The sequence below is a fragment of the Hippopotamus amphibius genome, chromosome X (assembly GCF_030028045.1).
Source record: "Hippopotamus amphibius kiboko isolate mHipAmp2 chromosome X, mHipAmp2.hap2, whole genome shotgun sequence".
NCBI lineage: Eukaryota > Metazoa > Chordata > Mammalia > Artiodactyla > Hippopotamidae > Hippopotamus > Hippopotamus amphibius.
In genome coordinates this window covers 90,039,879-90,052,543 of record NC_080203.1, presented here as the reverse complement: position 1 = coordinate 90,052,543, position 12,665 = coordinate 90,039,879, and the positions used below count along the sequence as shown (strand labels likewise).

At 38.9% G+C, this 12,665-nt stretch overlaps 1 protein-coding gene across 10 annotated transcripts in view; it reads right to left on the bottom strand.

Moving 5' to 3' along the window:
• FAM120C (family with sequence similarity 120 member C) overlaps positions 1–12,665 on the bottom strand; it is a 130,417-nt gene that overhangs the window by 77,083 nt on the left and 40,669 nt on the right. For all 10 annotated transcript variants that reach the window (XR_009050278.1, XM_057718217.1, XM_057718220.1 and 7 more), the window contains exon 4: positions 8,544–8,672. Coding sequence is in view for 9 of the 10 variants with exons in the window: in XM_057718217.1 (XP_057574200.1) it covers positions 8,544–8,672 (129 nt within the window). In the remaining variant the exon portion in view is untranslated. The remainder of the gene's footprint in view (positions 1–8,543; positions 8,673–12,665) is intronic.

The following is a 12,665-nucleotide window of genomic DNA, read 5'->3' as shown; positions in this document are numbered from 1 at the left end:
CTATAATAACCTATACGGGAAAAGAATCTAAAAAAGAATGGATATATGTATATGTATAACTGATTCACTTTGCTGTACACCTGAAACTAATATTGTCAATCAACTAACATCATAAATCAACTATACGCCATAAAAAATTTTTTTTATAAAAAGAAAAAGAGGAGCAGCAGCGACTCGCATACCTGGACTCCGGGCAGAAAACCTTGCCCTCATCAACAAAGGCAGCCTGAGCGCGCACAGCACGTTTGCAACTCCAAAGAACCAACTGAACACCAGCAGACGACCTCGGACACCAGAAAGGACCACAAGGATCCCGACATAACCAGTAGGGAGGCATCTACGATGGCTCAAAGAGGGTGAAGCGGCGGAGCTGTGGCAGACGGGAGGGAGTGAGAAACACATGGAGGGTCCACACCACAGCTCAGCGTTCCCGGACTGAGACGTCGATTCACAGCTGAACAGAGGGTCCGGGAGCGGGAGCGTGGGAACCGGAGAGCTGGTTCAGGGTGAGAAAAATTGTTGCCAGTAAGGTGACGGAACAAGAGGACAGGAGGGAAGAGGTCCGCGGCGAGGAGTGCCTGCCCCTGAGAGCTGCCCGGCCATGATGGCAGCTGGATGCTGCAGGCTCACAGGCGGGGGGGGGAGGAGCCGCGGGTATAGCCTCTCTCTCTCTTTCGGAGCCTGCACAGGGCAGTGGAGGGACCCCTGCAGGCCAACTAAGGCACTCAGGGATAACAAGTACCCTCAGGCCCTCGGGCGGGGCTAGTATAAAGCCCCAGAAAACAGCCGAGAGCAGGCTTAGAACACAGGCAGCAGGGAGGCTGCCGAGAAAAAAAAAAAAACCTGGAGAGAGGTCCAATTCTGAGACTTTCTGTTTACACCTGAGCCACCAGCATCCCTCTGCAATAGGCACCTCCAAGCCCGACTGAAACAACAGTGTGCCACTGCTCACTCATTCCCAGGGGAAGGAGCCACTATTGTACCCTCTCCCCTCCCACAACACCAACACGTACAGACAAACAATAAAGGAAGCTCTGCTGGTCACAGAATAATGCAAAAAAACCCAAGGCGAGAAGAAGGACACTTACAGCTGAGACTATAAGGAAACAGAAACATTAGTATCAAGTCTAATGAACTGGTCCATTCTGGGATCAGTTCTGGTTTTTTTTCTTTTTTCCTTTATTAATTACGATCTTAGTCCAAAGGGATCTACAAGTTTTATGACTTTTTTTTAATTCTATTTTTTATTCTATTTTTATGTTTTTGCCTTTTTATATACTTCTATTTCTAGCTACGTTTTTGGTAGTACGGACAATATATCTCTCACACCTTCCTTTCATCTCTATCTTTTATACATTTCTATTCCTTTCCTTTTATTTGCATGTTTCCAGTCACACAATGCTCTTCTGGTCCCCTCTCTTCCATTCATTTTTAGTTTATTTTATCTTAACATACTTGTAAGCAACACTATCGATCTGCTCAGACTCCTTGCTCTATTCTCCAGATGATGCACTGCCTTGGTATTTAATATTAGGTTTTTGTCTTTATCTTAGTTCCTAGTACAACTGTCTAATTTCATGCTGAGAATCTCCATTCTGTCTGATGGTACTCTAGCTCATTTTTATATTTGTTCCTAGCTTACAATATCTCCCTGGATTAGTGTTTGTATGTGTAAGGTGTTATTTGTTTGTTTGTTTGTTTTTGCTTTTGTTTCTGTTTTGCTCTGTTTTGGTTTTCAATTTCTGTTGGTTTTCTCTTTGAATATCTGATAGCATATTGGGGTTCTTCTCTCAGGTCTTTCCAGAGCCTTATGTCCTAATGGATTCAGTAATCGTGTGTCTTATACATGTATGTGTTTCCTAGACTTAGTATTTGTTTAACCCAACGCTCAGACATTAGTCTGGGGCTTGGACAGTCTTCTATAAACCCCTCTATCACCGGGCAAGCAACCCCAGAAGTATGGACTACCATGAGGAAACAAAGAAACACCATGCAGGCAAAGGCGCAAGAAAAAAACCCACAAGACCAAATAAATGAAGCGGAAATAGGAAAAATGCCTGAAAAAGAATTCAGAGTAATGATAGTAAAAATGATACAAAATCTTGATAACAAAATAGAGAAAGTACAAGAAACAGTTCATAAGAACACAGAAAAACAAACAGCAATGGATAACAAAATAACTGAAATTAAGAATACGCTATATTGTATAAGCAGCAGAATGACTGAGTCAAAAGGATGAATACGTGAGTTGGAAGATAGAATGGGGGAAATAAATGCCACAGAGCAGGAAAAAGAAAAAAGAATAAAAAGAATAGAAGACAGTCTCAGAGACCTCAGTGATAACATTAAGCATACCAACGTTCGAATTATAGGCATCTCAGAAGAAGAAGAAAAAAAGAAAGGGTCTGAGAAAATATTTGAAGAGGTTATAGTGGAAACCTTCCCAAACATGGGAAAGGAAATAATTAACCAAGTCCAAGAAGCACAAAGAGTCCCATACAGAATAAACCCAAGGAGAAATACACCAAGGCACATATTAATCAAACTAATGACAATTAAACACAAAGAAAAAATATTAAAAGCAGCAAGAGGAAAGCAACAAATAACATAGAAGGGAAAACCCATATGGATAACAGCTGACCTTTCTACAGAAACTCTGCAGGCCAGAAGGGAATAGCAAGATATACTGAAAGTCCTGAAAGAAAAAACCTACAGCCAACAATACTCTACCCAGCAAGAATATCATTCAGATTCAATGGAGAAATCAAAAGCTTTCCAGACAAGCAAAAGTTAAGAGAATTCAGCACCACCAAATCAGCCTTACAACAAGTGCTAAAGGAACTTCTCTAAGTAGGAAACACAAGAAAAGGAAAACACCTACAAATACAAACCCAAAACAATTAAGAAAATGGTAATAAGAATACACATGTCAATAATCACCTTAAATGGAAATGGATTAAATGCTCCAACCAAAAGACACAGACTGGCTGAATGGATACACAAACAAGACCCTTCTATATGCTGCCTACAAGAAACCCACTTCAGACCAAGGGATACATAGAGACTGAAAGTCAAGGGATAGAAAAAGATATTCCATGCAAGTGGAAGTCAAAAGAAGGCTGGAGTAGCAATACTCATATCAGACACATTAGACTTTAAAGTAAAGACGATTACAAGAGACAAGGAAGGACATAATATAATGATCAAGGGATCCATCCAAGAAAAACATATCACAATAGTAAATATCTATGCCCCCAACATAGGAGCCCCTCAATACATAAGGCAAATGCTAACAGCTATAAAAGGGGACATCGACAGTAGCATAATAATAGTGGGAGACTTGAACACCCCACTTACATCAATGGACAGATCATCCAAACAGAAAATAAAGACACACAAGCTTTAAATGACACATTAGACCATCTCGACTTAATTGATATTTATAGGACATTCCATCCAAAAATGACAGACTACACTTTCTTCTCAAGTGCACATGGAACATTTTCCAGGATAGATCACATCTTGGGTCACAAATCAAAACTCGGCAAATTCAAGAAAACTGAAATCATATCAAGCATCTTCTCAGACCACAACACCATGAGACTAGATATCAATTATAGGAAAAAAACTGCAAAAAATAGAAACACAAGGAGGCTAAACAATTCACTCTTAAACAACCAAGAAATCATTAAAGAAATCAAAGAGGAAATCAAAAAATATCTAGAAACAAATGACAATGAAAACACAACAACCCAAAACCTATGGGACGCAGCAAAAGCAGTTCTAAGAGGGAAGTTTATAGCAATACAGTCCTACCTTAAGAAACAAGAATAATATCGAATAAACAACCTAAACTTAAACCTAAAACAATTAGAAGAAGAAGAACAAAGAAACCCCAAAGTGAGCAGAAGGAAAGAAATCATAAAGATCAGAGCAGAAATAAATGAAAAAGAAAGGAAGGAAGCAATAGCAAAAATTAATAAAACTAAAAGCTGGTTCTTTGAGAAGATTAACAAAATTGATAAACCATTAGACAGAATATTAAGGAAAAAAGTGAGAAGATGCAAATCAACAGAATTAGAAATGAAAAAGGAGAAGTAACAACGGACACCTCAGAAATACAAAAGATCATGAGAGACTACTACAAGCAACTATATGCCAATCAATTGGAGAACCTGGAAGAAATGGATACATTCTTAGAAAAATACAATCTTCCAAGACTGAACCAGGAAGAAAGAGAAACTATGAACAGACCAATCACAAGTATGGAAATTGAGGCAGTGATTAAAAATCTCCCAACAAACAAAAGCCCAGGACCAGATGGATTCACAGGCGAATTCTATCAAACATTTCAAGAAGAGCTAACACCTATCCTTCTCAAACTCTTCCAAAATAGAGCAGAAGGAGGAAAACTCCCAAACTCATTCTATGAGGCCACCATCACCCTGATACCAGAACCAGACAAAGATGTCACACAAAAAGAGAATTACAGACCAATATCACTGATGAATTTAGATGCAAAAATCCTCAAAAAAATACTAGCTAACAGAATCCAACAGCACATTAAAAAGAGCATACACCATGATCAAGTGGGGTTTATCCCTGGGGCGCAAGGATTCTTCAATATACGCAAATCAATCAACGTGATACCTCATATCAACAAATTGAAGCATAAAAACCATATGATAATCTCAATAGAAGCAGAAAAAGCTTTTGACAAAATTCAACATCCATTTAGGATAAAAGCTCTCCAGAAAATGGGCATAGAAGGAAATTACCTCCACATAATAAAAGCCATATATGAGAAACCAAAAGCCAACATCGTTCTAAATGGGGAAAAACTGAAAGAATTCCCTTTAAGAACAGGAAGAAGACAAGGGTGTCCACTCTCACCGTTATTATTCAACATAGTTTTGGAAGTGTTAGCCACAGCAATCAGGGAAGAAAAAGAAATAAAAGGAATCCAAATTGGAAAAGAGGTAAAATTGTCACTCTTTGCAGATGACATGATATTATACACAGAAAATCCTAAAGATGCCACCAGAAAACTACTTGAGCTAATCAATGTATTCGGTAAAGTTGCAGGATACAAAATTAACACACAGAAATCTCTTGCATTTCTATACACTAACAATGAAAGATCAGAAAGAGAAATTAAGGAAACAATCTCATTCACTATTGAAACAAAAAGAATAAAATACCTAGGAATAAACCTAACCAAGGAGGTAAAAGACCTGTACTCAGAAAACTATAAGACACTAAGGAAAGAAAACAAAGACGACACAAACAGATGGAGGGACATACCATGTTCCTGGATTGGAAGAATCAACATAGTGAAAATGACTGTACTACCCAAAGCAATTTACAGATTCAATGCAATCCCTATCTTGAGCAAGAAATCTTATGATTTGTATGGAAACACAAAAGACCCCGAATAGCCAAAGCAATCTTGAGAAGGAAAAATGGAATTGGTGGAATCAGGCTTCCTGACTTCAAACTATACTACAAGGCCATACTGATCAAGACAGTATGGTACTGGCACAAAAAGAGAAAGGAAGATCAATGGAATAGAATAGAGAACTCAGAGGTAAGCCCAAACACATATGGGCACCTTATCTTTGACAAAGGAGGCAAGAATATACAATGGAAAAAAGACAGCCTCTTCAGTAAGTGGTGCTGGGAAAATTGGACAGCTACATGTAAAGGAATGAAATTAGAACACTTCCTAACACCATACACAAAAATAAACTCCAAATGGATTAAAGACCTACATGTAAGGCCAGACACTATAAAACTCCTAGAGGAAATCATAGGCAGAACACTCTATGACATCCATCAAAGCAACATCCTTTTTGACCCACCTCCTAGAATCATGGAAATAAAATCAAGAATAAACACATGGGACCTCATGAAACTTAAAAGCTTTTGCACAGCGAAAGAAACCATAAACAAGACAAGAAGACAACCCTCAGAATGGGAAAAAATAGTGGCCTATGAAACAACGGACAAAGGATTAACCTCCAAAATATACAAGCAGCTCATGAAGCTTAATACCAAAAAAGCAAATAACCCAATCCACAAATGGTTGGAAGACCTAAATAGACATTTCTCCAAAGAAGACATGCAGATGGCCAACAAACACACGAAAAGATGTTCAACATCACTAATCATCAGAGAAATGCAAGTCACAGCCACAATGAGTTATCCCCTCATACCGACCAGAATGGCCATCAACACAAAATCTGGAAACAACAAATGTTGGAGAGCGTGTGGAGAAAAGGGAACTCTCCTGCACTGGTGATGGGAATGTAAGTTGGTACAGCCACTATGGAAAACAGTTTGGAGGTTCCTTAAAAAACTACAAATAGAACTACCATATGATCCAGTAATCCCATTCCTGGGCATATACCCAGAGAAAACCATAATCCCAAACGAAACATGTACCATAATGTTCATTGCAGCAATATTTACAATAGCCAAGACATGGAAGCAACCTAAATGCCCATCAGCAAATGAATGGATAAAGAAGATGTGGCATATATATACAATGGAATATTACTCAGCTATAAAAAGGGATGAGATGGAGCTATATGTAATGAGATGGATAGACCTAGAGTCTGTCATACAGAGTGAAGTAAGTCAGAAAGAGAAAGACAAATATTGTATGCTAACCCACATATACGGAATCTAAAAATGGTACTGATGAACTCAGTGACAAGAACAAGGATGCAGATTCAGAGAATGGACTGGAGAACTCGAGGTATGGGAGGGGGCGGGGGGTGAAGGGGAAGCTGAGACGAAGCGAGAGAGTAGCACAGACATATATATACTACCAACTGTAATATAGTCAGTGGGAAGTTGTTGTATAACAAAGGGAGTCCAACTCGAGGATGGAAGATGCCTTAGAGGACTGGGGCAGGGAGGGTGGCGGGGACTCGAGGTGGGGGGAGTCAAGGAAGGGAGGGAATACGGGGATATGTGTATAAAAACAGATGATTGAACCTGATTACCCCCCCCAAAAAAAAAAAAGACACTATTAAAAGAATGTAAAGACGAACTACAGACTGGGAGAAAATATTTGCAAACTAGATATCTGTCGAAAAGTCTTGTATGCAGAATATATAAAAGAACTCTCAAAACTCAATAGTAAGTAATCAAATAACCGATTTAAAAAATGGGCAACAGACTGCTCATGAATAGACCATTTACCAAATAGGATGTATGAATGGCAAATAAGCACAAGAAAAAAAATGTTCATCATTCGTCATTTGAGAAATGCAAATTAAAGTTATGATGAACTACCACTACACAACTGCTAGAATGACTAATACTAACAATAACAATACCAACAATAGCAAGTGCTGGTAAGGAATGGAATAGCCACTCTGGAAAATGCTTTGGCAGAGTCTTATAAAGTTACAGTTAAACATATACTTACCATATGACCCAGAAATCCCATTGCTAGGTATTTACAGTAGGGAAATGAAAACTTATGTTCATATAAAAACCTGTACAGAAATGTTTATAGAAGCTCTATTCAAATCACCAAAAACTGGAAACAACACAAATATCTTCTAGGGGTGAATGCATAAAAAAACTGTGGTACAGCCACACAATGTACATTACTTTGCAATAAAAAGGAATGAATAATCCATATATGCAACATGCAACAACTTAGAACAATCTCAGAGGCATTATGTTGAAAGAAAAATGCCATTCTCAAAAGATTACATATTCTATGATTCTGTTTACATGCTATTCTCTAAAAGATATAACTATGACAGAGAATAGATTGGTAGTTTCCGGGGATTAGGGATGAGTTTAGGTGTGACTACAAAGGGATAGCATGAGAAATTTGAGGGGTGCTTCAACTGTTCTGATCCTGATTGTGATGCTGGCTACAGAAATCTATATATATGTTAAAAATTCATATAATTGTACACACACATATGCAAAAGTCAGTTTTACTGTATATTAATTTAAAAAATAAAACTGAAAAACCCAGAGTATAAATATAAATGAAATTGTTAAAAATAAAACTAACTTATTTTCCTAACTTTCAGTTTCATTTTACAAGACAAAATCCCAGCTGAGCCCTTTTTTTCACTATTAACAATGAAACACTGATTCTTGTTTCATGTGGACCTACTTAAGTAGTCTTTTTCAGTACCCACTAACCTCCAATAAGCAAGATCTCCTTTGTATTAAAATACACACTGAAACATCCAAAAAAAGAAAAGGATATATGCCAGAGTGAGAACTATAGCAAGTTGTTTTTGGGTAATGAGATTATAAGTGACATTTTCTAAATTTTCTAGAATGAGTTTGTATAACTTTAATAATCAGTGGGAAAAAGGTAAAGAATCCTTTAAGTCCAGGCCTAGTGATGTTTTCTAAAAGAAACTTTGGGGCTCCAGTCTATAAGCAGGGAGAAGATAAGCAGCTAGGAGGAGAAAAGGCAGCACAAAAAAGATCAGATCTGCTGGTGGTACTTGTGAAGGCGAGAAAACTGACCATTCTTAGGAAGGGGAAGGCTAGCTTACCTGAGACTGTTTGAAAACATCCTTCCCAACCACATCCAGGTTTGAGGGGTCTTTGATGGAACTAACATACTCAGAGACAGCCTTGATGACCACGTCACAGGGAGGAAGAACCAGCTGATGAGCTCTGACCTAGAAGAAGTAAGATAAGCAAGGCACACTGATGTCAAAGATGGATCACTAAGAAAAAAGCTGAGATAAGGGTGAGATACAAAATTCAATTCAATAAATTCACTGAGAGACAGTTAAAATCCTTTCTTTAAATCCGTCTTCCCCGTAATTTTCAGTATAGAACACTTGGAACCAAGATTGAAAAGTATAAAGAAAGACAAAACCATAGCAGCCATAATCCCACTACAAAGATAACCACTGTTTTATGACACTGCCATAATTAATCAGTTTTCTTTCATGATACATTTTGGCTGCTTCCAAATTTTTGCTATTAAAGGTAATGTTGTAATGTGTGGACCATATTTGGATCCTGATTTGAACTAACCAAGAAAAGATCTTTTTAAGACAATCAGGAAAATCTAAAAATGGACTATATATTAAGATGATACCAACAAATTATTATTAATTTTGTTAGGAGTAATAACAGCATTGTGCTTATTATATAAGAAAATGCCCATATGTTTTAGAGATGCATATCAAAGGATGTGAGAGTGAAATGACTTAAGGTCTGGCATTTGTTTTAAAATACATTGGTAACAACAACAACAACAACAACAACAACAACAACAACAACAACAACAAAACCCCAGCAAGTGTGGCTACATCTTAATAACTGCTGGATCTGGAAGATGTTTCGGTGATGGTTAACTATATTATTATATTATTTTTTCTTCTTTTGTGATGCTTGGAATTTTTTTAAATAAAGGTTTTTTTTAAATGCTGTGATGAAATGTAGGTATGATTTGTTGTCCACCTTCCAATTATTTAATTACAAGCTTCCTAGAATGGTAATTACTGAGTAAAAGGCTATAAACTTAAAGGTTTTTTATGTAAGTTATTTAGTCAAAACGGTATAACACACATTTCTTCCTTCAACAAATATTTACTGCCTACGTGTGTCAGGCAGTGTCCTAGGCATCAGGGATATACCAGTGAACAAGATAGACAAAACTCTCTGCACTCATGGGAGCTTAAATTCTAGCATAGGTGTGTGTTGGGATGGGGTAAGGGGAGTCAAACAAACAGAAGTAAAATGAATAGTGTGCTAGATGTAGATAAGTGCTATACATAAAGTATCAGCAGAGAAGGGGCTAGGAAATGCAACTGTGTTTGGGGTGGGGCATGTTATTTTAAATAGGGTGTCAGGAAAGGCCACACTGAGAAAAGAACATTTCAGAAAACCTTTAGGAGTGAGGAAATATCTATGTGGGAGGAAAAGGCATTCCAAGTAGAGGGAAAGGTAAGTGCAAAGGTTCTATGAGCAAAAGCAAATGGAAAATGAGATCAGAGTTGTATCAGAGGGCCAGACAGTACAGGGCTTTGTAGGCCATGGTAAAGATTAGGTGAGTGACATGAAGAGCCACTGGGGAATTTTGAAAAGAGAAGTGACATGATCTGAGTCAGGTTTTAAAATGACTCTGGCTGTTGTATTGGGAATAGATTTAGGGCCAAGGGGCAGGGCAAGAAAGATTGCAAGCAGAAGACCAACAGTTAATAAAGTGTTATAATAATCCAGGCAAAAATGGTGGCTTAACCAAGGTAGTAACTGTGAAAACGGTGAGAAATGGGTATATTTTGAAGGAACAACTGACAGTATTTGCTGACAAGAGGAGATGTGGAGCATGAGAAAGAGAGAAGAAGTCAAGGATGACTCCAAGGCTTTTTAGGCTGAGCAACTGGAAGGGTGAGGTTGCCATTAATGAAAATTAGGGAAGGCTGTGGAAGGAAAAAGTTTAGGGGGAAGATCAGGAGTTTCCATCTGGACATGTTTTTTTTGTTTGTTTGTTTGTTTGTTTAAAGCTTTTGCTTTCTTTCTTTTTTTTCCTTTTCTTAAATTAATTAATTTATTTATTTATTTTATTGGCTGTGTTGGGTCTTCGTTGCTGCACATGGGCTTTCTCTAGTTGCAGCGAGTGGGGGCTACTCTTCATTGTGGTGTGCAGACTTCTCATTGCGGTGGCCTCTCTTGTTGCCGAGCACGGGCTCTAGGCGCGTGGGCTTCAGTAGTTGTGGCACATGGGCTCAACAGTTGTGGCTCATGGGCTCTAGAGTGCAGGCTCAATAGTTGTGGCACACAGGCTTAGTTGCCCCGAGGCATGTGGTATCTTCCTGGGGCAGGGATTGAACCCCTGTCCCCTGCATCGGCAGGTGGATTCTTACCCACTGTGCCACCTAGGAAGTCCTGGACATGTTTTTTGAAATATTTAGTAGCCACTAGATATTAGAAGCTGAAGTTCAAAGGGGAGGTCAAAGCTGGAGACATATGTTTAGGAGTCATCAATGGACAGATGGTATTTAAAGTCTCACGAGACTAGATGAGATCAATCACCAGGGCAGCATGTGTGGATAGAAAAGAGAAGGGACTGAGGATAGAACTCTGGGACACTCCAAAGTTAAGAAATAGACAACTGTGTAAAGCAATTATACTCAGTAAAGAGCTAAAAAAAGAAGAAGAGGAAGAGGAGGAAGAAGACGAAGAAGAGGAAGAGGAGGAAGAGGAAGAGGAGAAGAAGGAGAAGAAGAAGAAGAAGTAGACAAGACAAGGAAGCAGCAAAGGAGCCAGAAGCAGCAGCCAGTGAAGTAGGCAGGAAACTACAAGAGAGTAGCGGCCTTAAAGCTAAGTGAAGAATATGTTCTAAGAAAGAGTGAACAACTGGGTCATATGCTGCTGACTGGTCAAGTAAGACGAAAAATGAGAGCTGGCCATTGGATTTATTAACATCATGGTCATTGGTGACTTTGTTGAGAGCAATTTCAGCACAGCAAATTGAAGAGAGAACAGGGAAAAGGGACAGTAAAGAGTTCAAGCATAGACAACTCTCTAGAAGAGTTTGCTATAAGGGAAGAAGAAATATGGAGCAGTAGCTTGGGTGGAGGGAGTGAAGTCAAGAGCAGGGTTTGTTTTATTTTTTAAGATGGATGCATGCTTATGAATCTGATGGGAAAGAGCCAATAAGAGAGGGAAACTGATGATGTGGGAGAAAGAAGGGAGAACTGCTGAAGTGATGCCCTTAAGTTAGCAAGGGGGGATGAATCCAGCATAAGAGTGGAGGGGTTGGCCTTAGACAGGAATATCTTGGATGGACAGGTCATCCAAGGCAGGCAGAGCATGCAGGTGAGATGAAAGAGTGGGAACCGGTATAAGTTCTCTTCCCATTGCTTCAATTTTCTCAGTGAAATAGGAAGCCAGATCATGAGCTGACTGTGAGCAAGGAGGAGGGAGCATTAGAGGCTTGAGGAGAGAGGAAAAGGTGTGAAATAGTCATCTAAGAGAGTGAAAGAAACCAACAACTTACACTACCATCAGAAGTGTATGAGAGCACCAGTCTCAACACAGCCTCAATACGAATGGATAGACTAATTTTTCAATATTTGCTAAACTCAGGTTAAAGAAAAAATCACACTGCTCACGTAATTTGCATTTTTGATCACCAGTGAGGTTTAACACCTAGTCATATTATTTGCCACTCTATTTCCTCTTTTGTGAGTTGTCTCCTTCTGTCCTTTGCTCATTACTTCATTTATTGGGGTATTAGTATTTTTCTTCATAGGTTTGTATGAATCCTTATGATAATAAGGATGTGAGATAATAGAAAATACATATTGTTCTCTGCCCCCAGTTCCTGGCATAGAGCACCTAATACCCCTGTAATTTCTTAAGTGGTAAGAACACTAGGAGCATCTCCTCCTCTAATGAGGTGACTCTGGGTGGGCTCCTGGATGAGGGTTGGTCACTGGAAAGACCAAGCCATGATTAGAAGCTTGGAATTTTCAGCCTAACCTCCATTCTGTAGAGAAGGGAGAAGGGCTAAATATGGAGTTAATGACCAATCATGCCCATGTGATGAAGCCACCATAAAATCCCAAAAGTACAGATTTTGGAGAGCTTCCCGGTTGATGAACACATCCATGTAGCAGGAGGGTGATGTACCACAACTCTACAGGGACATAGGC